Below are 24,442 nucleotides of genomic sequence, written 5' to 3'. Positions count from 1 at the left end.
CTCCCCCAGTGATCAGACGGTAACATTGTAACAAGTCATGTGTTGAAGTGCTGCAGCAGAAGCTGGTCATTCTAGTTTCCACTATAAGCCCTCGTTCACATTCAATGCGGCTTTGAAATTGTGCGACTTCATCTGAAATCGCACAATTTTAGAGTCGCTCGTCAGTCGGGTCACCTAAGGTGCGGCTTTGAGGACATCTGTGCGGCTTCATGCACAGATATCGATGCAAGTCGCACCCGAAATCAGCAAAATTAGTGTAGGGACTACTTTTTCAAAATCGATGCGGCACCACAAAATTGGGGGTCGCAGCGATTAGAACACTGCCATTGCCGACAATAAGGTGCGACTTGTCATGTGATTTGACCTGTAAAATGGCACGACGAATCGCTGTAATGTGAACGAAGGCTTAGGATCATCTAAGGATCTGATTTGGCCCCGCAGTTTGCAAACAGCAGCAGCCACAACAACCAATCAGGATTCAGCAAATTGAGTAAACTGATCTCTGATTGGCTGCTATGCCTCACTGCCCTCGCACCTTTACGGAAAACCTCCTGACCGTTTCCAAGCGTCTGACGCAATTATGAATGTGCCAATTTGCGGCTCCGGTGGCGCCGATGAAGGACCCGCCCACAAACCAGTTCAGCGACTTAACAAGGGAGCTCATAAAAATTACTAAACGCCATTTACAGCGAGAAGTTTAAATACATCAATCCAGCTACCGACCCGCCATGTAGGTAACAATTACCGGCTTTAATATATAATTAGCATGAATTATCGCACTCATGCGTGTCAGCTGGATCTGTCATGTTATATAAATACCGAACGTTTTATAGAAATAAAGGAAGGAAGCTTTTCATCGCAATCACCATCTCCCCCTCCCCCACAGTTCCCAATAAACTCCTATGGAGAGTCCCCCATATGGAAAACACCCCCCAACCTCCAACAATGCGTTCCGTTAAAAACGCAATTCACGAGCCACAATGAAAAAGCGGATTTGCCGGGGAACAAACATTTTGACGTTCCAATTTCCAACGCGGCGTGAAGGAAAATAAAACCCAGGATTTGGTTTCATTCAGCAATATACTTCTCTCGACTTATTTAACCACTTCACCTCCGGAAGATTTACCCCCCCCCCCCTTCCTTGCGTATATAGCGCCACAAACTATGAGATATAATTATGGAATATTTATTAGTAATGGCGGATTGGATCCGTGGTACCCGCTATGTATAATCACAGCTGGAGTGACCCGCCGTCGGCGTGCACTCGCGCCTGCTACCGGAAGTGTAAGATCATATATATATATATATATATATATATATATATATATATATATATATATATATATATATATATATACACACACACACACACACACACACACACACACACACAATCCACATGAGTACAATAATTATTTGTAAGGATCTGAACACAGCTCTGGTAGGGCTTTGGCACACAGATGTACGGCTGTACAGAGGAAAATACACCTGTATCCACAGCCAGGGCTTTTTTTTTCAGAGAATAGGTGCAGGTACTTCCCACTTCCAAGTCACCCTTTGTCTCCGCCCCTACACACCTCCGAGTACCGTCACTTGGTCCAGCCCCCTACCCACCTCCGAGTACCGTCCCTTGGTCCCACCCCCTACCCACCTCCGAGTACCTTCCCTTAGTCCCACTCACCTTTGAGTACATCCCTTGGTCCCACCCCCAAGAACCATCACTTGGTCCTGGCCCAACCCACCTCTGAGTACTGTCCCTTGGTCCCACCCCCTAACCACCTCCGAGTACCGTCACTTGGTCCTGCCCCTAACCACCTCCGAGTACCAAACCTTGGTCCCACCCCCTACACACTGAGTACCGTCCCTTGGTCCCACCTCCAAGTGCCGTCACTTGGTCCTACCCACCTCCGAGTACCGTCCCTTGGTCCCACCCCCTACCCACCTCCGAGTACCGTCCCTTGGTCCCACCTCCGAGTACCGTCACTTGGTCCTACCCCCCTCTGAGTACCGTCCCTTGGTCCCACCTCCGAGGACCGTCCCTTAGTCCTACCCACCTCAGAGTACCGTCCCTTGGTCCCACCCCCTACTCACCCTTAAGTACTGGCACTTGCTCCTGCCCCTACCCACCTCCGAGTACCGTCCCTTGGTCCCACCCCCTAACCACCTCCGAGTACCTTCCCTTGGTCCCACCCCCTACACACTGAGTACCGTCCCTTGGTCCCACCTCCGAGTACCGTCCCTTGGTCCCACCTCCGAGTACCGTCCCTTGGTCCCACCTCCGAGTACCGTCCCTTGGTCCCACCCCCCTACCCACCTCCGAGTACCATCCCTTGGTCCCACCCCCTACCCACCTCCGAGTACTGTCCCTTGGTCCCACCCCCTACCCACCTCCGAGTACTGTCCCTTGGTCCCACCCCCTACCCACCTCCGAGTACCGTCCCTTGGTCCCACTTCTGAGTACCGTCCCTTGGTCCCACCTCCGAGTACCATCCCTTGGTCCCACCCCCTACCCACCTCCGAGTACCGTCCCTTGGTCCCACCCCCTATCCACCTCCGAGTACTGTCCCTTGGTCCCTACCCACCTCCGAGTACTGTCCCTTGGTCCCACCCCCTACCCACCTCCGAGTACTGTCCCTTGGTCCCACCCCCTACCCACCTCCGAGTACTGTCCCTTGGTCCCACCCCCTACCCACCTCCGAGTACCGTCCCTTGGTCCCACTCCCTACCCACCTCCGAGTACCGTCCCTTGGTCCCACCCCCTACCCACCTCCGAGTACTGTCCCTTGGTCCCACCCCCTACCCACCTCCGAGTAGCATCCCATGGTCCCACCCCCTACCCACCTCCGAGTACCATCCCTTGGTCCCACCCCCTACCCACTTCCCAATACCATTTTTTTTAATAGAGAAAACAGAACCAATTATAATTTTGTGGTGCCAAGTAATTTGTATGGAATTTGTTAAAGCAACATAGATCCCCTGCTGCCAGCAACAATAGCCCCCCAAGTAATGATAGATTCGTCCAGCAACAATAGACCCCTCCCCACAACAAACCCCATGCAACAAAATACACTCTAACAACAGATCTACTCCAGGAACAATAGACACCCCCAGAAAAAACAGATCCCCGCCCCCAGCAACAATCCCCCACCAGAAACAGATCCAAAAACAATAATAAACCCACTGCAACAAAATACACCCCAACAACAGATCTACCCCAGGAACAATAGACCCCCCCCACCAGCAAACAGCAACAGAACCCCCCCAACAATAAACCCCCTTTAACAAAATACACCAACAGATCTACCCCAGGAACAATAGACCCCCCAGCAACAGATCCCCCTCCTCCAGCAATAATAAACCCCCTGCAACAAAATACACCCCAACAACAGATCTACCCCAGGAACAATAGACCCCCCAGCAACAACGGATCCCCCCCTCCCCCCAGCAACAAGACCCTGCAACAAAATACACCCCAGGAACAAAAGACCCCCCCAGCAACAATAAACCCCCTGCAACAAAATACAACAACAGATCTACCCCAGGAACAAAAGACCCCCCCCCCAGCAACAAACCCCCACCAGCAACAGATCCAAAAACAACAATAATAAACCCCCTGCAACCAAATACACCCCAACAACAGATCTACCCCAGGAACAATAGACCCCCCCCCCCAGCAACAACAGGTCCCCCCCCAGCAACAATAAACTCACAACAACAGATCTACCCCAGGAACAAAAGGCCCCCCCCAGCAACAACAGACCCCCCCCCCCCCAGCAACAATAAACCCCTGCAACAAAATACACCACAACAGATCTACCCTAGGAACAAAAGACACCCCAGCAACAAGAGACCCCCCCCCCCAGCAACAATAAACCCCTGCAACAAAATACACCACAACAGGGTGAAGACCCCCCAGCAACAACAGACCCCCCCCAGCAATAATAAACCCCCTGCAACAAAATACACCCCAACCACAGATCTACCCCAGGAACAATAGACCCCCCAGCAACAATAACCCCCCTGCAACAAAATACACCCCAACAACAACAGATCTACCCTAGGAACAACAGACCCCCCCAGCAACAACAGACCCCCCCCCCCCCCCAGCAACAATAAACCCCTGCAACAAAATACACCACAACAGATCTACCCTAGGAACAAAAGACCCCCCAGCAACAAGAGACCCCCCCCCCCAGCAACAATAAACCCCTGCAACAAAATACACCACAACAGGGTGAAGACCCCCCAGCAACAACAGACCCCCCCAGCAATAATAAACCCCCTGCAACAAAATACACCCCAACCACAGATCTACCCCAGGAACAATAGACCCCCCAGCAACAATAACCCCCCTGCAACAAAATACACCCCAACAACGACAGATCTACCCCAGGAACAATAGACCCCCCCAGCCAACAGTAAAGTGCTTGTAAAGGCATAATGTTTTTTACCTTCATGCATGCGACGGTGCCATTAATACTCAATGGTGCCCCCCCCCCCCATGCATCTACAAATGTTAGTCTTTTCATGTTCTGCAAACCTCATGGTGTCGCAGGACCACCTGGTTTGGTGCGGTGCGTTTTTGAAAAAGTCTTGGGGAAGTCTTGGGAAGACCAATGAGATTAACTGGACTGCCTAACGCACAGAAAAACGCACACGCTCTAGCATAATATATGTCCTCATGCAAAAGCCTATAGTCAATATGTCCATGAACATGGCGGCGTTTAGCTCCATATTTTAGAAAAAATGCTCACGTTAGCAAACACTGTACGCACAATTATGGGCATAAACCGTCATGTGACATTACATGCGTTTCTTTATGCTGCATTTTCTTTTTTCCCCACTTAAGGGGAAGGGGTTACCCCCCCTTAATGACCAGGCCATTTTTTTGCAATACGGTGCTGCGTCGCTTTACCTGCCAATTGCGCGGTTGTGCGACGCTGTACTCAAATAAAATTTATGTTTTTTTTTTCTCACAAATAGAGCTTTCTTTTGGTGGTATTTGATCACCTCTGCGTTTTTTTTTTTTTTTTGCACTATAAACAAAAAAAGAGTGACAATTAAAAAAAAAAAAAATACTATTTTTTACTTTTTGCTATAATAAATATGCCCAAAAAAATAAAAATATTAAAAAGTCTTCATCAGTTTAGGCCAATATGTATTCTGCTACATATTTTTGGTAAAAAAAAAAAAAAAATATCAAAAAAAAAAAAAAAAATCGCAATAAGCGTATATTGATTGGTTATCACGCCTACAAAGTAGGAGATAGATTTATGGCATTTTATTATTTTTTTTTCACTAGTAATTCCGGTGATCTGCGATTTTTAGCGGAACAGTGACACGACACTTTTTTGGGACCATTGACATCTATACAGCGATCACAGCTAAAAATAGTCACTGATTACTATATAAATGACACTGGCAGGGAAGGGGTTAACACTAGGGGTCAATCGAGGGTTTAAATGTGTTCCCTGGGAGGTGTCTCTAACTGTGAGGGGGAGGGGACTGACTGGAGGAGGCGAGAGATCGCTGTTCCTGATCACTAGGAACACACGATCTCTCTCCTCCTCTGTCAGAATGGGGATCTGTTTGTTTAGGACAGGGATATGCAATTAGCGGACCTCCAGCTGTTGCAAAACTACAAGTCCCATCATGCCTCTGCCTCTGCCTGTCATGCTTGTGGCTGTCAGAGTCTTGCTATGCCTCATGGGACTTGTAGTTCTGCAACAGCTGGAGGTCCGCTAATTGCATATCCCTGGTTTAGACTGACAGATCCCCGTTCCGGCTCTCTGTGGAGCGATCGCAGCCGCCGGCCACGTGCATCAGCTCCGGCGTTGTGACGCACCCGCGAGCCTCCTAATGCTCTTAAAGCAGGCGATGTACAGCTATGGCGATTCGAGCAGCCGTGCCAACCTGCTGTAGTATAATGATGGCGGCTGGTCGGCAAGCAGTTAAAGCAGTATTAAATCCAAAAATGCATTATATTGCAGATTACCTATCATTAGATGCGATGGCTGCGTTCGTTTTCTATTCTTTGGCTTTTCTCCCCTCTGTTTTTACCTGGTGTAAAACACCTCCTGTTTAAGTCTGGATGAAGGAGCACAGGAGGCACAGCAGACAGCAGCAATGTCAGTCTGGGGATGTTAAATGTATTAGCACCTTTAGAACCACTAACAATTTGAAGGCAAACTCCAGCTCACTATTATTATTATTTATTATTACTAATCGATTACTGCAGCTTTTTTCTCCTTTTGTGATAAAAGTTTTGCATGAATAAAAGCTGATCATTGTAAGCACCCCTGCCAGTGTTAAATGGTTTGTCTCATCCCTGTAAACCAGGGGTAGGCACGCCAGGCTGTTTTGAAAACTACAAGTCCCAAGAGACATTGCAAGAGACCCTGACAATCACAGGCATGACTCTTGTAGGCATGATGGGATTTGTAGTTTCACCACATCCGGAGTGCGGAGGTTGCCGTCCCCTGCTGTAAACTGATACATTCTGCTGGAGAGCTTGTGCTTTTGAAAAACAACAGACTTGCTGACCCGGATCACCAGATAAAGATAAAGGAAAGAAAGCCTAAAAAAGATGAAAACGAATGCAGCCGTCACATCTAAGAATCGGTAAGCTGCAATATAATAAATGTTTGATTTTGGGTTTAATACCTTTTAATTTGGTGCGTCCATGTGCATGAGGACAAAGCTGTGACCAAGAGATTCCTATAAATAGATCTAAAGCCAAAGACGATTTTTACTTTGCTTTGGATGGAGTGTGGAAGATTCCCTCGCCGTGTCCCCACTAGTGACATTCGCCTTCTCCCTTTGTCCTGGTGACAACGATCAAACAATGAGAAAAAGATTTTTCAGCTGTCAGGGGAACGAGGGATTCCACTGGATGTGTGCCATATGGAGATAAAAGAGGCCCCATACACAGAAGCTACAATTCAGTTCATTCCTCACACCTAATAAAGTGTATCTAAGCCCTGGCTCACACCGGTGCGATTTGACAGTTAAAAAAAAAAAAAAAAACGCATGACAAGTCGCAAACCCATTGCCGGCAATGAAAACCATTCAAATCGTTGCAACCCAAGTTGCAGCGACTTTGAAAAAGGTTCCTGTACTACTTTTTTGGGGATTTCATTGCGACTTGCATAGACTTCTGTTAAATGAAGTCGCAAGCCGCAATGAAACAAGGGGTGCAAATCGCATTGATCTGCGGCTTTGAATTTGCTTTGAAGTAGCGTGACTTCAAAGATGCACTGGTGTGGACCAGGGCTTAATGTACATTTTTTTAAATTTTTTTGCATAGCAGTGTAGAAAAGGTCAGAAACCCTGCGTTTGTTTTTATTGCTCCATTGTTCCTAATGACCATTATCATCCGGACTGCAAGTGATAGAAATCTTGAGTTGTCACCGGGACAGAAATAGGAGGGAAATTTCCCAATGGGGACACTTGCGACTATCCAAGAGAGGATTTCCCCTCAACATCCTGTGATGTCTCCTAGAAAGGAAACAAATTAACCCTTCCCCACCCTGCTAAGGACCAACAAATGCTCTGACTATAGATATACTTTTAAGAAAGTTACTTTTATTTCAAATTGTTATTTTCAATTTTTTTTTCTTATTTTTTTTTTCCAATTTTATTTTTTTTTTTTTTTCACATTTTTTTTTTTTTATTATCTAAGTAAAATCAAATATTTTAAAAGAAAAAAAGTTCTAAAAATGAAGTATCTCTATACAGGAGTGTCCCCACAGTAATCAAACGTTATTGACCAACAAATGCTCTGACTATAGATATACTTTTAGGAAAGTTACTTTTATTTCAAATTTATTATTTTCCAATTTTTTAATTTTTTTTAATATTATTAAGTAAAATCAAATATTTTAAAAGAAAAAAAGTTCTAAAAATGAAGTATCTCTATACAGGAGTGTCCCCACAGTAATCAAACGTTATTGACCAACAAATGCTCTGACTATAGATATACTTTTAGGAAAGTTACTATTATTTCAAATTTATTGTTATTTTCCAATTTTTATACTTTTAGGAAAGTTACTTTTATTTCAAATTTATTATTTTCCAATTTTTTAATTTTTTTTTTTCACATTTTTTTTAATATTATCTAAGTAAAATCAAATATTTTAAAAGAAAAAAGTTCTAAAAATGAAGTATCTGTATACAGGAGTGTCCCCACGGTAATCAAACGTTATTGACCAACAAATGCTCTGACTATAGATATACTTTTAAGAAAGTTACTGTTATTTCAAATTTATTTTTATTTTTAAAATTTGTTATTTTCCAGTTTTTTAATTTTTTTTCACATTTTTTTTTTTTTATTTTTCAACTTTTTTTTAAATTTTATCTAAGTAAAATCAAATATTTTAAAAGAAAAAAGTTCTTAAAATGAAATCTCTATATCCCCACAGTAAATCAAACGTTATTGAGCAACAAGAGAAGTTTACTTTCTGTAATTCAAACCTATGCAATGTTGCTTTGGAGCGTTTCAGCAATACTTTTTGCTGTGCTCTCCGTGTTTTTGGACACGTGTTATTGATTCTTTTATTCCTTTATTCGGCCCCCTCTGCCCCCCCCCCCCCCCCCCTAGTGACGCCATTGGCCTCCGGTAAATTCGGCAGTAATTGGGAAAATTAAAACTGAAGTTTAGGCACCTTTGTGCCAACATGGTGCAGACGACGAGGCTCGGGGGGAGTCTCGGGCGGGGGCTGTGTGGGGTGAGGTAAGTTGGAGGCATGTGTTTGCCCCCCCTCCCCTTGCGCGCACCCGTCTGGATCGCCCCTCCACCTATAAGATACACTACAACCCAAGTATTGTCTGGGAAGCCGGCCAAATCTACCACGCACAACGATCACTCTTGAGAGGACAGACTCGCCTCACGCTTAGCGGGCAGTCGGGCGGTTAAAGCCCGGCTAGCCCTCTGGGCAGGATGGGACCTTCTGTCGATCAGCTACCTGATAACCGTATTATTTTTTTTTCTCAACTGAATCGAATGTCCTATTGGGATTGTTTGTCCTTCACGTTCTTATACCCCTTTTATATGAAAAAACAAAAAGAAATGACCAGTGTATTACTTGAAGCCACTACTTTTGGCAAATGTTTATTGAACCGTATTACCCTTTCTTTCATAAATAAAGATTATATAAAAAAAAAAAACTGAAGTTTAATCTGCTTATATTTTGCCGTCCCCTGGTTCCTCCCTCCCTCATTAACATGCTAATGACATTTTTTAAATAAAATCTTTCCAATTTTAATTACATACCTTATTTTGGACCCAATGATGCCATCACAGGGTCTATGTGCTTCTCTAAGCACTGCGGGCAGATCATGGCGGGTTGGGCGAGGCAGACATGGCGCTGCCTGAAAATAAATTACAGCCCCCTGCCACAGGACTCTTCCATATTCTGTACATATTAAGGGGTGTTCTAAATGTTTTGCAGTATATATACACTTAGGAATGTTCCATTTATATGTGATTGTGGACGTTCTGTTTTGTATTGGGTTTTTTCCGAAAGTAAAATTAATAAAAAGGTTTTAAAACAAAAAAAGGGTGGCACGAGTTGTGTCCTATGCCTGCATAGCTTTGCTTATAACTGTCCCTCCTTCCCGTCTCAAAAAAGTTTGGAGGTAGGTACATGTAATGCTGAACCCCTACAACCGAAAGACCTGAAATCCAATGAATGAAAGGGGTGAGCCGCCTGGGACAGTCAGGCTGGGGAGGAAAGAAAGGGCTAGATGACGCTGAGCGTCCTTCAGAAGGCTCTATCTGACTTGCGGCAACTTCTAATGCACATCGTGAGAAGCTCACAGTGTGCAGTGAAATCACTTGCAAGGTTCATGTGACCAACGCCTTACCACTGGTCACATATCCAGGCCTCTTGAATGGAATACACCCAATTACAGTCAGTAAACCTTTCTTCTATTGAATTAATATTTATGTTTAAAACGCAGACTGAATAGCTTTGAATTGTGTCACGCTAATTTCTACAAGAAATATGAATTCAACTGTTTCCTCCATTTGTGAGGACACCCCAAACAGTCTTTATTATGTGAAAATAAAGGGAAAAATTCAGCACAGAGAGTGAGAACCCCCATAATCCCCAATGGGAAAGTGGGTGGAGCTGGGAACCTAAAGCCAAATTATAGGATATATGAGGACAAATACACTAGAAGACCGAAAATGAGTGGATACCGTCACTGTTCTACCTCTATGATCTTGTTTGACATCCTAATTCAAAACCATGGCCATTATTATAGAGTTGCCCACCTCTCCAGCATTTAATATAAAGGTGTTCCCTTATTTGTCATTAATATAGAGTTGCTCCCCCTCCACTTTTGCTCCCCCTCCACCTTCTTCTTGGCCAAGACAAAGGGAGCCTCTGCTCCTCTAGGAAGACGTTTTGGAGTGTATAAATAGACTATATGGCCATTAATACAGAGTTGTTCCCCCACCCCCACCATGGCCATTAATATGGAGTTGCACCCCCCCCCCCCCAGCCATTAATATGGAGTTTTTTCCCCTCAATGGCCATTAATATGGCGTTGTTCCCCTCCATGGCCATTAATATGGCGTTGTTCCCCTCCATGGCCATTAATATGGCGTTGGTCCCCTCCATGGCCATTAATATGGAGTTGGTCCCCTCCATGGCCATTAATATGGAGTTGTTCCCCCCATGGCCATTATTATGGAGTTGTTCCCCTCAATGGCCATTATTATGGAGTTGTTCCCCTCAATGGCCATTGTAATAGAGTCGACACCCCCTTCATTTGGCCATCCCCACTTTGGAGCTTTAACAACCTACACTATTCTGGGAAGAATTTTTGAAGTTTACACATACACTATATGACCAAAAGGTTGTGGATACCTGACCATCATACCTATATGGTCTTGTTGGACATCCCATTCCAAAACCATTAATATGGAGTTGACCCCCCCCCCCCCCCCCCCATGTCCAATAATATCCGTTTGTCCCTTCCATGGCCAGCAAAATAGAGTTGTCACCTCCATGTCCATTAATATGAAGTTGTTCCCTTTATGGTGTTGTCCCTCCCTCCATTTGGGGCTATAACAATCTCCACTCTTCTGGGAAGAATCTTGTAGTGAGTGTATATATACACTAGTTGACCAAAAGGTTGCAGATACCTATCACCTATATCAATGTTTCTCAACTCCAGTCCTCAAGTACCCCCACCAACAGGTCATGTTTTCAGGCTCTCCATTATTTTGCACAGGCGATTTGATCAGTTTTACTGCCTTAGTAATTACCACAGCAGTTTCATCTGAGGGAAATCCTGAAAACATGACCTGTTGGGGGTACTTGAGGACTGGAGTTGAGAAACATTGACCTATAATGATCTTGGTGGACATCCATTTCTAAACCATTATTATAAAGTTGCCCCCAGCCCCCCCAAAAGCATGGGCATTTGTCCCATCCAGTGTCAATAATCTTGAGTTGTCCCAGCAACGGCCATTAATATTGAGTTGTCCCAGCAATTGCCATTAATATTGAGTTGTCCCAACCACGGCCATTAATATTGAGTTGTCCCAACCACGGCCATTAATATTGAGTTGTCCCAACCACGGCCATTAATATTGAGTTGTCCCAACCACGGGCATTAATATTGAGTTGTCCCAACCACGGGCATTAATATTGAGTTGTCCCAACCACGGCCATTAATATTGAGTTGTCCCAGCAACGGCCATTAATATTGAGTTGTCCCAGCAACGGCCATCAATATTGAGTTGTCCCAGCAACGGCCATCAATATTGAGTTGTCCCAGCAACGGCCATCAATATTGAGTTGTCCCAGCAACGGCCATCAATATTGAGTTGTCCCAGCAACGGCCATCAATATTGAGTTGTCCCAGCAACGGCCATCAATATTGAGTTGTCCCATCCATGGCCCCATTAGTATGGAGTTGTCCCCTCCTTCCCCTTGGCCATTATAATAGCACTTCTCCACTTTGGGGCTATAACAGTCTCCACTGTTAGTATGGAGTTGTTAGCATTGTATGTAGCTGTTCCAATTAGTGCTTGGAGTGTCAGCACACAGGAAGTGATAATCCAAGGAGTGGCTTACAAAGGGGTTTTATTGGAATAAAAGGCACCTACTGTATACATCAAAATCTTAGTTTAACGCTTTAATGCCTTTTACACCAAATGAGGCTTAAATATGTCCTCCAGCCTTCCCTTCGGCCTTTGCACAGTTGTACAGACTCCTCTTCTGGACTGAAATGTCATACTCTGACTTCACAGCACACTGTGAGCAGCAAGTCAGATAGAGCCCACCTCATTTCCTGGCTTGAGAATGCCCAGTATTACCTTACCCTTTCCTCCACAGCCTGACTGCCCCTGGATCAGCCCATTCATTAGATTTCAGTTGGAGGTTTAGCATCAAATGTGGGTGTTAACTAGGGTGTTCTGCATGCAAATGCAGCCTATTTAGGAACGTCCACTCCTCCAGGCTGATACCTGCCCATAAAGGCATTTTGATATTTGCATAACTCCTCCCAAGAGCCAGCCCTCTGCTTGCATCAAGACTAGGGGCTCTTGAGAGGCGTACTGAGGTTTCTGTGCTTATCTATGCAATGCAGGCAGATCATGACTGGTGGGATGGGTCCTCAGGGTGCTGTACATAGCTTCCTGAGAACATCCAGCTCCTTCCACCAGCCATGACCTCCCTGCAGTGCATAGAAAAAAACAGATACCCAATGATGCCATCACTAGAATTAAAATATGTATTGAAAATAGAAAGGTCCTATATAAACATTTCATGAATGGGGGAGTGGGAACCATAAAAGGAAAAATATAAGCTTTATTGTAAAGCATAAGGACTTGACGCGTTTCACACCACATCATGCTTAACCTCTTGCTGCCCTTGTAATGCAAAGATGGTATCGTTTAATATCCACACACACGACACATATTCATCCATCTTTCTGTGCCAACAGTACACTCACTGGACGCTCCCAGCACATTGATCGAGCTGCCAAAGAGAGTTCTCAGTCATCACTAATGAACAGGAGCCGGAGGGACCTGCTTTCGATCATGTGACCACTGTGACAGCCAATCACAGTGGTCATGTGACCAGCTGGTCCTTCCCGCGCCCCCTCAGACATAAAGACCTTGGTAAAGGGATGGGAAGAGGTTAATCATAAAGCCTTATAGTGTGAAACGCGTCAGTGCATTAAGCTAAGATCCAATGCATAGGCGCCTTGCATTCCAATAAAATCTCCAATGTCTCCCAGCAGCTCCCTAGGCCATGTCATATGTTACAATGAATCTTCATAGAGACTGGGGCTATGGGGGGGGGGGGGGGATGCCTGGATTTCCCGATTTCAGGTTGGATGATAAGGGAAGTGATGTCACAGAGAGTGCAAGTTGAGGAGTGTGTTTGCCTCTCTACCAATAAGTGTACAGAGGTGTGTACTCGCAACCTGCACCCAGTGGTCATGTGATCAGCTGGTCCTTGACCCCCCCTAGGCATAAATACCTTGGTAAAGGGACGGTGGGAAGAGGTTAATCATAAAGCCTTATAGTGTAAAACGCGTCAACACATTATGCCAAGATCCAAAGTATAGGCGCCTTGCATTCCAATAAAATCCCCAACTTTTCCCAGCAGCTCCCTAGGCCATGTCTTCTGTTGGAGAGTTGTTCTATTGGGGGGGGGGGGGGGGGGGTGATGTCTGGATTTATCCGATTTCCGGTTGGATGTGATGTCACCTAGAGAGTGCGAGTTGCGGAGTGTATGTGTGCGTCTCTACCAATAAGTGTACAGAGGCGTGTACTCACAACCTGCGTGTAAATCATGGGGAGAATTCAAGAGCATCATGGCGCTGGCAGCGGCAATGTCCGGATCTGGAAAAATCAACCAACAGACACGTTACTGAGGACCGATCTCTGCATGGCACACTTATCTCTACGACACGCACTATGGAAGATCACACATATCACCCACCACCGTGGCAGGGACGCCATGGAAGGAAGGCAGACGGCTGGACAGAGAAACTTCAGACAGACAAGGAGGAAGAAGCGAGGGACAGGAGGCAATTTTTCCGGGTTTATCTCATATCGCCGGGGTACTCAAGAAGTCCATCAGGAACTTTATTAAAGAAAAAAGGTTTTAGTTGGAAGTAAACCATCACCAGAAAGAATGCCGAAACTGGAACACCACCAATCAGTTCACTGGGAGCCTGCTGGCGGGCTGGTGATGTCACTGCTTCCTAGTGAACTGATAGGCTGATGAGTGCAGCCAAAAAATAATACAACTTTCTACCATAAATAAAAGTTACATTTAAAAACACAAAAATCTAATCCAAGTAACAAAATATGTCAAAGTGGCCGAAACAGAGATCTAAAGAGACTTACAGGACTAGATTAGCGACAGCAAACCATCATCATCAGTCATTTATTTAATCGTTTTGAAATTGTTAACCAATTTGATGCAAATGTGAAATATTAACAAAAAATGTAACCACTTCAATACCGGACACTTTCACCCCCTTCCTGCCCAGGCCAATTTTCAGCATTCAGCGTTGTCACACTTTGATTGACATTTGCGCGGTCATGCTACACTGTACCCAAACCTAATTTTGTATCATTTTATTTTTTCAAAAATAGAACTTTCTTTCAGTGGTATTTAATCACCAGTAGGTTTTTTTTTTTTTGCTATATAAAATGAGAAAAGACCCAAAATTTTTGAAAAAAAACACAAATTTTTCTTTATTTCTGTTATACAGTTTTGCAAATAAATAATTGTTCTTTGTGAATTTTGGCCAAAATGTATTCTGCTACATTTCTTTGGTGAAAATAACCCAAATCAGTGTATATCATTTAGTCTGTAGGAAAAGTTATGGAGTCCACAAAATAAGGTACATATCTGAAAATTGATTAATCCTGATGTACTGACGGTCTCATTTCTTGAGGCCCAGAAATGCCCAGGACAGTACAAATACTCCCCAAATGACCTTTTTTTGGAAAGTAGACAGTTCAAGGTATTTAATAAGTGGCATTGCAAGTTTTTTTGAAGTTGTAATTTTTTTTCACAATTTTTTGGAAAATGACGACATTTAAAAAAAAAAAAATGTTTTTTCACAATTTTCTTTAAATTTTTTAACATAATGTCACTAGTGCAGTACAGCGTCATCATATGACTGATGTGGCGGTGATCAGGGACACTGACTGGTGACCGTATGTAAAAAAAAAAAAAAAAAGTAATAATTGTTTTTCAATTTTTTAAAATATTTTTTTCCTTTTCCATCACATTTTATACAATTTTTTTTACATACTGTGACCAGAGCAACACAGGGTTACTATGATTGCTTATAACAATGAAGTTTACCGTTATAAGCAACATTTTTTTCTGAGTGAAAACTATTCATTCAGTGTTTACTATTGTGATTAGCTGTGATTGACCACAGCCAATCACATGGTACAGATGGGCTATGATTGGCCCTATCTGGACCATGTGATCACTCTGACCAGTCACAGAGATCATCTCAATAGTACACGGTGAAATGCATGAATCAAAGTGATTCATTGTGTACAACTGTCACGTGATTTGTTGTGATTGGTCACAGTGATCACTTGGTACCGGCAGCAGACCAGATTAATAAAGTAAGCTGTGTTACAGATCCGGAAACTCAGCACAGGGATTGTGGAGAACCTCATAATGCTTGCAGCAAGCGTACAGACCCGGGAACTCAATACAGGGATGGTGGGAACCCCTCATAATGGGCACAGCAGGTGTATACACCTGGGAACTCAGCTCAGGGATGGTGGGAACCCCTCATAATGGGCACAGCAAGTGTACAGATCTGGGAACTCAGCTCAGGGATGGTGGGATTCTCTCATAATGGGCACAGCAAGTGTACAGACCCGGGAACTCAGCACAGGGATGGTGGGAATCCCACATAATGGGCACAGCAGGTGTACAGACCCGGGAACTCAGCACAGGGATGGTGGGAACCCCTTATAATGGGCACAGCAGATGTATAGACCTGGGAACTCAGCTGAGGGATGGTGGGAACCCCTCATAATGGGCACAGCAGGTGTATAGACCTGGGAACTCAGCATAGGGATGGTGGGAACCCCTCATAATGCTCGCAGCAGGTGTACAGACCTGGGAACTCAGCATAGGGATGGTGGGAACCCCTCATAATGCTCGCAGCAGGTGTATAGACCTGAGAACTCAGCACAGGGATTGTGGAGAACCTCATAATGTTCACAGCAGGTGTACAGACCCAGGAGCTCAGTGTAGGGTTGGTGGGAATCCCTCATCTTGGCTCCAGAATGTATGCAGACCTGGGAACTCAGCTCAGGGATGGTGGGAACCCCTCATATTGGTCAGAGCAGGTGTATAGACCTGGGAACTCAGCTCAGGGATGGTGGGAACCCCTCATAATGGGCACAGCAGGTGTACAGACCTGGGAACTCAGCATAGGGATGGTGGGAACCCCTCATAATGGGCACAGCAGGTGTATAGACCTGGGAACTCAGCTCAGAGATGGTGGGAACCCCTCATAATGGGCACAGCAGGTGTATAGACCTGAGAACTCAGCACAGGGATTGTGGAGAACCTCATAATGTTCACAGCAGGTGTATAGACCCAGGAGCTCAGTGTAGGGTTGGTGGGAATCCCTCATCATGGCTCCAGAATGTATGTAGACCTTGGAACTCAGCTCAGGGATGGTGGGGACCTCTCATAATGGGCACAGCAACTCTCTGTCCTGCTGTCCTCTAACCACCATGGAACCTCACCTTCTCACCTTCACCAGCTTTCAAAGCAAACACTCTCACTGTAAGCCTGATTTCACCTCCCAGTTTGTGCATTGCAAAGATTTCAAGTAATGGTGATGTCATTAGTCTGCTACAAGCAGGAGGAAGCGTTTTCTCAGTCCCGTCCCCCCCAGTGATCAATCTGCAACAATCTAACTTTGTAGCAAGTCACAAGGTAAGAGACTGCAGCAAGGGGCTGATCTGTGGCCCTGTTTGTTGCCAAAATAAAGATGGTGCTGTCCTTCTAGAGAAGAGCAGATGAAGCCATTGTCGGGGGGGGGGGGGAGCACTGTGATCTTCCAGGTCATAAATACCTGGAAGGGTTATATACACATTACTGAGCATACTGGGCTTAACATTAAAAATGTATCTAATGATCACTCCACTTTAAGCCATCGCACTCCCATTTCTTGGGGTGGCCTCATTGTCAATGTGCGCCGGATTTTATGAACGTGGATTAATGCCAGGAAGAAAAGAACAATGGGGGGACCAGGATGGACGTTGCGCTGAATTCCCGCGATCGCGTCCAGAAAGCGCCGCTTCCCTTCAGCTCTGGCAGAATTGGGTTCCGCTTTTGTCACTTGACAGATGGCCGGCCGCAGCGACACAGGAAAATATTATGAGTTCTTCTGACTATATCCCCACCACCACTGCCGCCCTCGCAACACACCGAGGCAAGCAGACCAAGGTGCCATGGCAACCGGCGTCACCATGACGACAGTAAACATCCAGGACCAGCCGGCGAGGGGAAAAAAAAAATCCTAAAAGAAAAGAACATCTGCCCGGCGGTGCGTCTGTTGGCCCCAAGGCGAAACTCGCTGATGGAGCGGCCGGGGCCACGAGACAACAAAGTGTGCAGTAGGGAGCCAACAGGCAGGAGTGGACACTCAATCGTCGCCTCTTCTGTGCGCAGAGGCCAATGACCCGCCGCGCGCTCTCGCTTGTCACTATCTGCGCTGAATTACACGGCAAATCAAATCAATTTGCTGGAACAGCTCCGCCGCACGCCGTCTAGACAGGGGAATAAAACATTTTTGCCGGTATAAAAATTGCAGTTATTAAGTTCCTTTTACTGACACAGGTGAAGAAGGTGATCGCTACAAATGTGCAACCTCCTAGAACTGTCAGTCTGCAGCAGCTGGAAGATAAGTTATTAAGGAGGTCACTTCCTATCTGTATGCACTCCGGTGATATATGCGTGACATTTCTCAGGGCGGGGAGGGGGGAGCAGAGCGTTGTCACCCTAAACAGGAAAAACCTAAAAACAAGAGAAGTGGTACTGTGCAGAGTCCATACATAAAGAATAAGAAGAGATACTGAGAATTACACCCGACATACAGGACAAGTGAAGTGGCACTGTGCAGAATCCATACATACAGAATAAGAATAGATACCAAGAATTACACCCAGCATAGATGACAAGAGAAGTGATACTGTGCAGAGTCCATACATACATACATAAGAAGAGATACCGAGAATTATACCCAGCATACAGGACAAGAGAAGTGGTACTGTGCAGAGTCCATACATACAGAACAAGAAGAGAAACTGAGAATTACACCTGGCATATAGGACAAGAGAAGTGGTACTGTGAAAAGTCCATACATACATAAGAACAGATACTGAGAATTACAGCCGGTATACAGGACTAGAGAAGTGGTACTGTGCAGAGTCCATACATACAGAATAAGAACAGATACTGAACATTACATCTCGCATACAGGAGAAGAGAAGTGGCACTGTGCAGAGTCCATACATAAGAAGAGATACTGAGAATTGCATACAGGACAAGAGAAGTAGTACTGTGCAGAGTCCATACATACAGAATAAGAACAGATACTGAGAATTACACCCGGCATACAGGACAAGAGAAGTAGTACTGTGCAGAGGGTGTGGCTGCTTGTGGAGCAGCTGAAGTCTGTGTGGTGCTGAGCTGCTCTGATGTCTGGTACAAGCCCAGGGTTGGGCTCCCCTGGGCGGGGATCTCTCTCAGGAGAGTCCCAGGCTTTCCGGCCTACACAAGGACTGTCTGGTGAAGCTGTGGTTGGTGGTGAAGCCGGAGGACAGAGTTCTGGGAATGGGAAGACACTTGCAGAGACTGTAAGTAGACGTGGAAATGTTTGTATGAAAAGTACCGATAATACTGATGAGAGGAAGTCTGATGATGTTATTCAGCAAAAGAGTTCTCAGTCCAGCCAGCCATTGCAGGCCCAGCAAGCCCAGCACAGTGCAGCTCAGTCTGTTCAGAGACATGTTATTATCGCTCAGCACAGTCCAAACACTGGAAGTGCAACTCAAAGAACCCCTCAGAGTGGGGCTCATTCAGTCCAGCAACTTACTAATACCACCCAGTACAGTCCAAGTTCTGGAAGCATGATCCAATCCAGCCAGCCAGCCATTGCAAGCCCAGCACAGTGCAGCTCAGTCTGTTCAGAGACATGTTATTATCGCTCAGCACAGTCCAAACTCTGGAAGTGCAACTCAATCCAGCCAGTCATTACAATCAATGCAAACCCCGCAGAGTGGGGCTCATTCAGTCCAGCAACTTACTAATACCACCCAGTACAGTCCAAGTTCTGGAAGCGTGATCCAATCCAGTCAGCCATTACAACCACAGCAAGCTCAGCAGAGTGCAGCTCATAGAGCTCAGAGTGGAGCAGAGACATCGGTTTCTCCCAGTACTCCTCGCAAATACACCAGAACTTCCTTAGAACAGAAAACCATTAAAGAGAACTTACAACAGTGTGTAATGTGGGCAGCAGCCAGAGATGTTCATCGCGCTCTAAGCTGCAGCAGAATAAAGAAGAGGGTGGTAATAATTTTCCACAATCTGCCCCAGTGAAATCATCTACACCATAGGTGTGCGCAGCCTATTGCATTAGGGTGTGCACCCCAAAACGCAAACACACGTGTATATATATTTATTTATATATTATATATACACAGACAGACACACACACTCTAAATATATGTAAACATTTTAAAATGTAGTAGGGTAGTGGATGGTGTCAGTAGGGCAGAGGTTGGTGTCAGTAGTTTTTTTTAAATTTTTATTATTTTATTTTTGTATTATTTTTTACAATTTTATTTATGTTTTTTACAATTTTTTAGAAGCTTTGGTGAAATATCAGCAGGGGGAATCTGCGCTACACAGGATGATTAGGGTGTGCCCAGGCACACCCGGCACACCCGAGTCCGAGACACCTGAGTGGAAGGATTGAGTCTTCTACAGAGTCAGACTCTGGGGATTCGGTCCAACGCACGCAGCCACCACATGTGTCTCCTGAAGGGAAGACTGTGCAGCCTCTGGAGGACAGTGAGGTTGGAGTAGATCCTCCTGCTGGACTTCCAGCTCTGGAAGGTGGTGGAAACATCAGTATAACCCAGCAGACATTCACAGTACAGGAGACTCAGAGGAGTGACATGGTGGACTCCCAGCACATGGATTGTGAGAACAGTGCTGCTGCCGCTAGTACTCCTGGTGGGAGCCATGCTGGGGTGACTGGTGTTCATGGGGGGAGCCATGCTGGGGTGACTGGTGTTCATGGGGGGAGCCATGCTGGGGTGACTGGTGTTCATGGGGGGAGCCATGCTGGGGTGACTGGTGTTCATGGGGGGAGCCATGCTGGGGTGACTGGTGTTCATGGGGGGAGTAACACTGGGGTGACTGGTGTTCATGGGGGGAGTAACACTGGGGTGACTGGTAATGATGCTGCTAGTAATGATGATATGAGGTGCAGTGATGATGTCACTATTATTGATGTGGTGAATAATCCTGATGTTATCAATGCTGGTATATCTGAATGGGGTCATCAGCAGTCTGAGGGCTCTGAGAATGTAGCAATGGAGGAGTCAGTTCAGAATAACTCTCAGGATTTCCCCCCTTTGCTGGATCCACCACCTGCTCCGCAAGGGAATGCTGGTCCATCTGGTCATGTCCCTCCTCGGAATGCCTGGAGCCGTGGGGCCCCTTCTTTTTCCACCAGTAACAGTTATACTGGTCAGGCCTTTAAGAGAAGGAATGTGGTCAGATTGAAGCATAGGGGTTCCAGAGAGGAGCTCCCTGATAGGAGGTTTGTAGTAAGGGAGTTGCGGTGTCATCAGATGGGGTTTGCTCCTGCAGACATACTGGCAGTCATCAATCTCCCTGACAGACAAGGTTATGATGTCAGCTTTAAGCTCATGTCTGACTTAGACAGGTTCTGGGCCAGTTTCAGTGGTTTGAGGGACAAAGAGGGTTGGAGGAATTTCATCTTTATTCCCATCTCCAAACCTGACACAGCAAATGTTGCCATCATGTTCTGGAATGAGTCTGTGCCCCCCCAGGATATTGTCATCTGGCTTAGAAGACATTGTGAAATGGTTTCTGAGTTGACAAAAACTAAAGACAGTGATGGGATCTGGACGGGTGGTTGGAGGGTTCTTGTTAAGTTGAGGCAAAGTAACAATGTTACCCATCACCTACCAAACTCCTTTTTCATTGGGCGGGAGAGAGGAGTTTGCTTCTATGCAGGTCAGCCCAGGTTATGTTATAAATGTGGTAAATCTGGCCATGTGGCGAATGTTTGTACGATCCTGAAGTGTAATCTTTTGTGGGGAGGTTGGCCACATCAGTTCTACCTGTGAGAAGGTTAAGTGCAATCTATGTGGTGGTCTTGGCCATTTCCATAGGGATTGCCCAGAGGCCTTCCATAATAAGGATGGGGAATCTGCAGACAATGAATTGTTGGCTGTAGCAGAACAACTAGAGGAGGAAGCTTTAATGAATGGGGCTGTATTGACTAGGGAAGAGGTGGTCCCGGAGGTCCAGGAGACTACTCCCGGGCGGACGGACAGTGTTCAGCAGGCTGAGGAGCAGCCGGTCCCACATTCCTCTTCTGTTCCAGTTCCTGTCTCTGTGAAGATCACTGGTCAGAAGAGGAGGAATAGGAAAAAAGATAAATCTACCCGTAAACCCGAAAGTGACTGGACATTAGTGCAGAAGCCAGCTAAAAAAGTGAAAGGGACACCAGAAGTGGGGACGGCAGTTTCCACCAATAGGTATGAAGCATTATCAGATTCGGAGGCTGACTCCTATTCTCTGGAGGCCCAGGAACTGGAGCAGGCATTAAAAAGAGTGGAAAAGAAGTATGTGATTGGCTCAGAGGATGACCCGCCCACTAAAAGGCGTCCACCCCCTGATCCTGGATCCGCAGAATGTGATATGGAAACTGGTAGTGGGCAGAGTGACTCCGATTCTGACTTATAATGAAATGTTGGAGAAGTATAGACTTATGGAAAGGAGTCTTATTGTGACATTTATTCCTATTGATGCCCTTTAACTGCTAAGTTTTTGACCTAAACAACATGTCAGTAATTGTTGTATTTATGTTATTTTAAGTCAGTTAGTTTGTTATTATGTATCTTGTTTGTTTTTTTACAAATAAAAATCTCCATACATACAGAATAAGAACAGATACTGAGCATTACATCTCGCATACAGGACAAGAGAAGTAGTACTGTGCAGAGTCCATACATACAGAATAAGAACAGATACTGAGAATTACACCCGACATACAGGACAAGAGAAGTAGTACTGTGCAGAGGGTGTGGCTGCTTGTGGAGCAGCTGAAGTCTGTGTGGTGCTGAGCTCCTCTGATGTCTGGTACAAGCCCAGGGTTGGGCTCCCCTGGACGGGGATCTCTCTCAGGAGAGTCCCAGGCTTTCCGGCCTACACAAGGACTGTCTGGTGAAGCTGTGGTTGGTGGTGAAGCCGGAGGACAGAGTTCTGGGAATGGGAAGCAATCTGCAGAGACTGTAAGTAGACATGGAAATGTTTGTATGAAAAGTACCGATAATACTGATAAGAGGAAGTCTGGTGATGTTATTCAGCAAAAGAGTTCTCAGTCCAGCCAGTCATTGCAGGCCCAGCAAGCCCAGCACAGTGCAGCTCAGTCTGTTCAGAGACATGTTATCACTCAGCACAGTCCAAACTCTGGAAGTGCAACTCAAAGAACCCCTCAGAGTGGGGCTCATTCAGTCCAGGAACATACTAATACCACCCAGTACAGTCCAAGTTCTGGAAGCATGATCCAATCCAGTCAGCCATTACAACCACAGCAAGCTCAGCAGAGTGCAGCTCATAGAGCTCAGAGTGGAGCAGAGACATCGGCTTCTCCCAGTACTCCTCGTAAATACACCAGAACTTCCTTAGAACAGAAAACCATTAAAGAGAACTTACAACAGTGTGTAATGGTGGGCAGCAGCCAGAGACGTTCATTGCGCTCTAAGCTGCAGCAGAATAAAGAGGAGGGTGGTAATAATTTTCCACAATCTGCCCCAGTGAAACCATCTACACCCAGCAGAGACCCTCAGACCAGCACTGGTAATAGGAAGGTGGATCAGGATTTCAAGCGTCCTGCAGCCGCGAAGCAGAAAGTGTTAAAGTCTGAACCTGCGCTGCACCTGGCTGACAAGATTCCTTTCCTTGTAAAAAGAATGGAGTCCCTGAGAAAAACCAAGACTAAGATCCAGAAGCAGATTGAATGTGTTTATAGACTTAAAGCTGCCAACCCCAAGAAGGAAATTTTATATGACAGCAAACTGAACTCCCTGGGCATTGAACTGGCCGGCGTGTCAAAGGACATTGATGCTGTTCTGGAAGAACTGGGACCAGTGGCGGAGGTGTACCACAATCGTGATCGATTTGAGGCGGGATTGAGTGGAAGGATTGAGTCTTATACAGAGTCAGACTCTGGGGATTCGGTCCAACGCATGCAGCCACCACATGTGTCTCCTGAAGGGAAGACTGTGCAGCCTCTGGAGGACAGTGAGGTTGGAGTAGATCCTCCTGCTGGACTTCCAGCTCTGGAGGGTGGTGGAAACATCAGTATAACCCAGCAGACATTTACAGTACAGGAGACTCAGAGGAGTGACATGGTGGACTCCCAGCACATGGATTGTGAGAACAGTGCCACTAGTACTCCTGGTGGGAGCCATGCTGGGGGGACTGGTGTTCATGGTGGGAGCCATGCTGGGGGGAGCCATGCTGGGGGGACTGGCGTTCATGGTGGGAGTAACACTGGGGTAACTAGTAATGATGCTGCTAGTAATGATGATATGAGGTGCAGTGATGATGTCACTAATATTGATGTGGTGAATAATTCTGATGTTATCAATGCTGGTATATCTGAATGGGGTCATCAGCAGTCTGAGGGCTCTGAGAATGTAGCAATGGAGGAGTCAGTTCAGAATAACTCTCAGGATTTCCCCCCTTTGGTGGATCCACCACCTGCTCCACAAGGGAATGCTGGTCCATCTGGTCATGTCCCTCCTCGGAATGCCTGGAGCCGTGGGGCCCCTTCTTTTTCCACCAGTAACAGTTATACTGGTCAGGCCTTTAAGAGAAGGAATGTGGTGAGATTGAAGCATAGGGGTTCCAGAGAGGAGCTCCCTGATAGGAGGTTTGTAGTAAGGGAGTTGCTGTGTCATCAGATGGGGTTTGCTCCTGCAGACATACTGGCAGTCATCAATCTCCCTGACAGACAAGGTTATGATGTCAGCTTTAAGCTCATGTCTGACTTAGACAGGTTCTGGGCCAGTTTCAGTGGTTTGAGGGACAAAGAGGGTTGGAGGAATTTCATCTTTATTCCCATCTCCAAACCTGACACAGCAAAT

The 24,442-nt window shown here is 45.8% G+C and overlaps 1 protein-coding gene across 1 annotated transcript in view; it reads right to left on the bottom strand.

Moving 5' to 3' along the window:
• LOC141116520 (forkhead box protein N3-like) overlaps window positions 1-24,442 on the bottom strand; it is a 123,266-nt gene that overhangs the window by 18,901 nt on the left and 79,923 nt on the right. The window contains exon 4 of the mRNA XM_073608918.1: window positions 13,802-13,867. Within this exon, the coding sequence (XP_073465019.1) occupies window positions 13,802-13,867 (66 nt within the window). The remainder of the gene's footprint in view (window positions 1-13,801; window positions 13,868-24,442) is intronic.

This window comes from Aquarana catesbeiana, linkage group LG13 (assembly GCF_042186555.1).
Source record: "Aquarana catesbeiana isolate 2022-GZ linkage group LG13, ASM4218655v1, whole genome shotgun sequence".
In the NCBI taxonomy this organism is placed as follows: domain Eukaryota; kingdom Metazoa; phylum Chordata; class Amphibia; order Anura; family Ranidae; genus Aquarana; species Aquarana catesbeiana.
The sequence above is the reverse complement of the archived record's forward strand: the minus strand, read 5'-3'. Positions and strand labels throughout refer to the sequence as shown.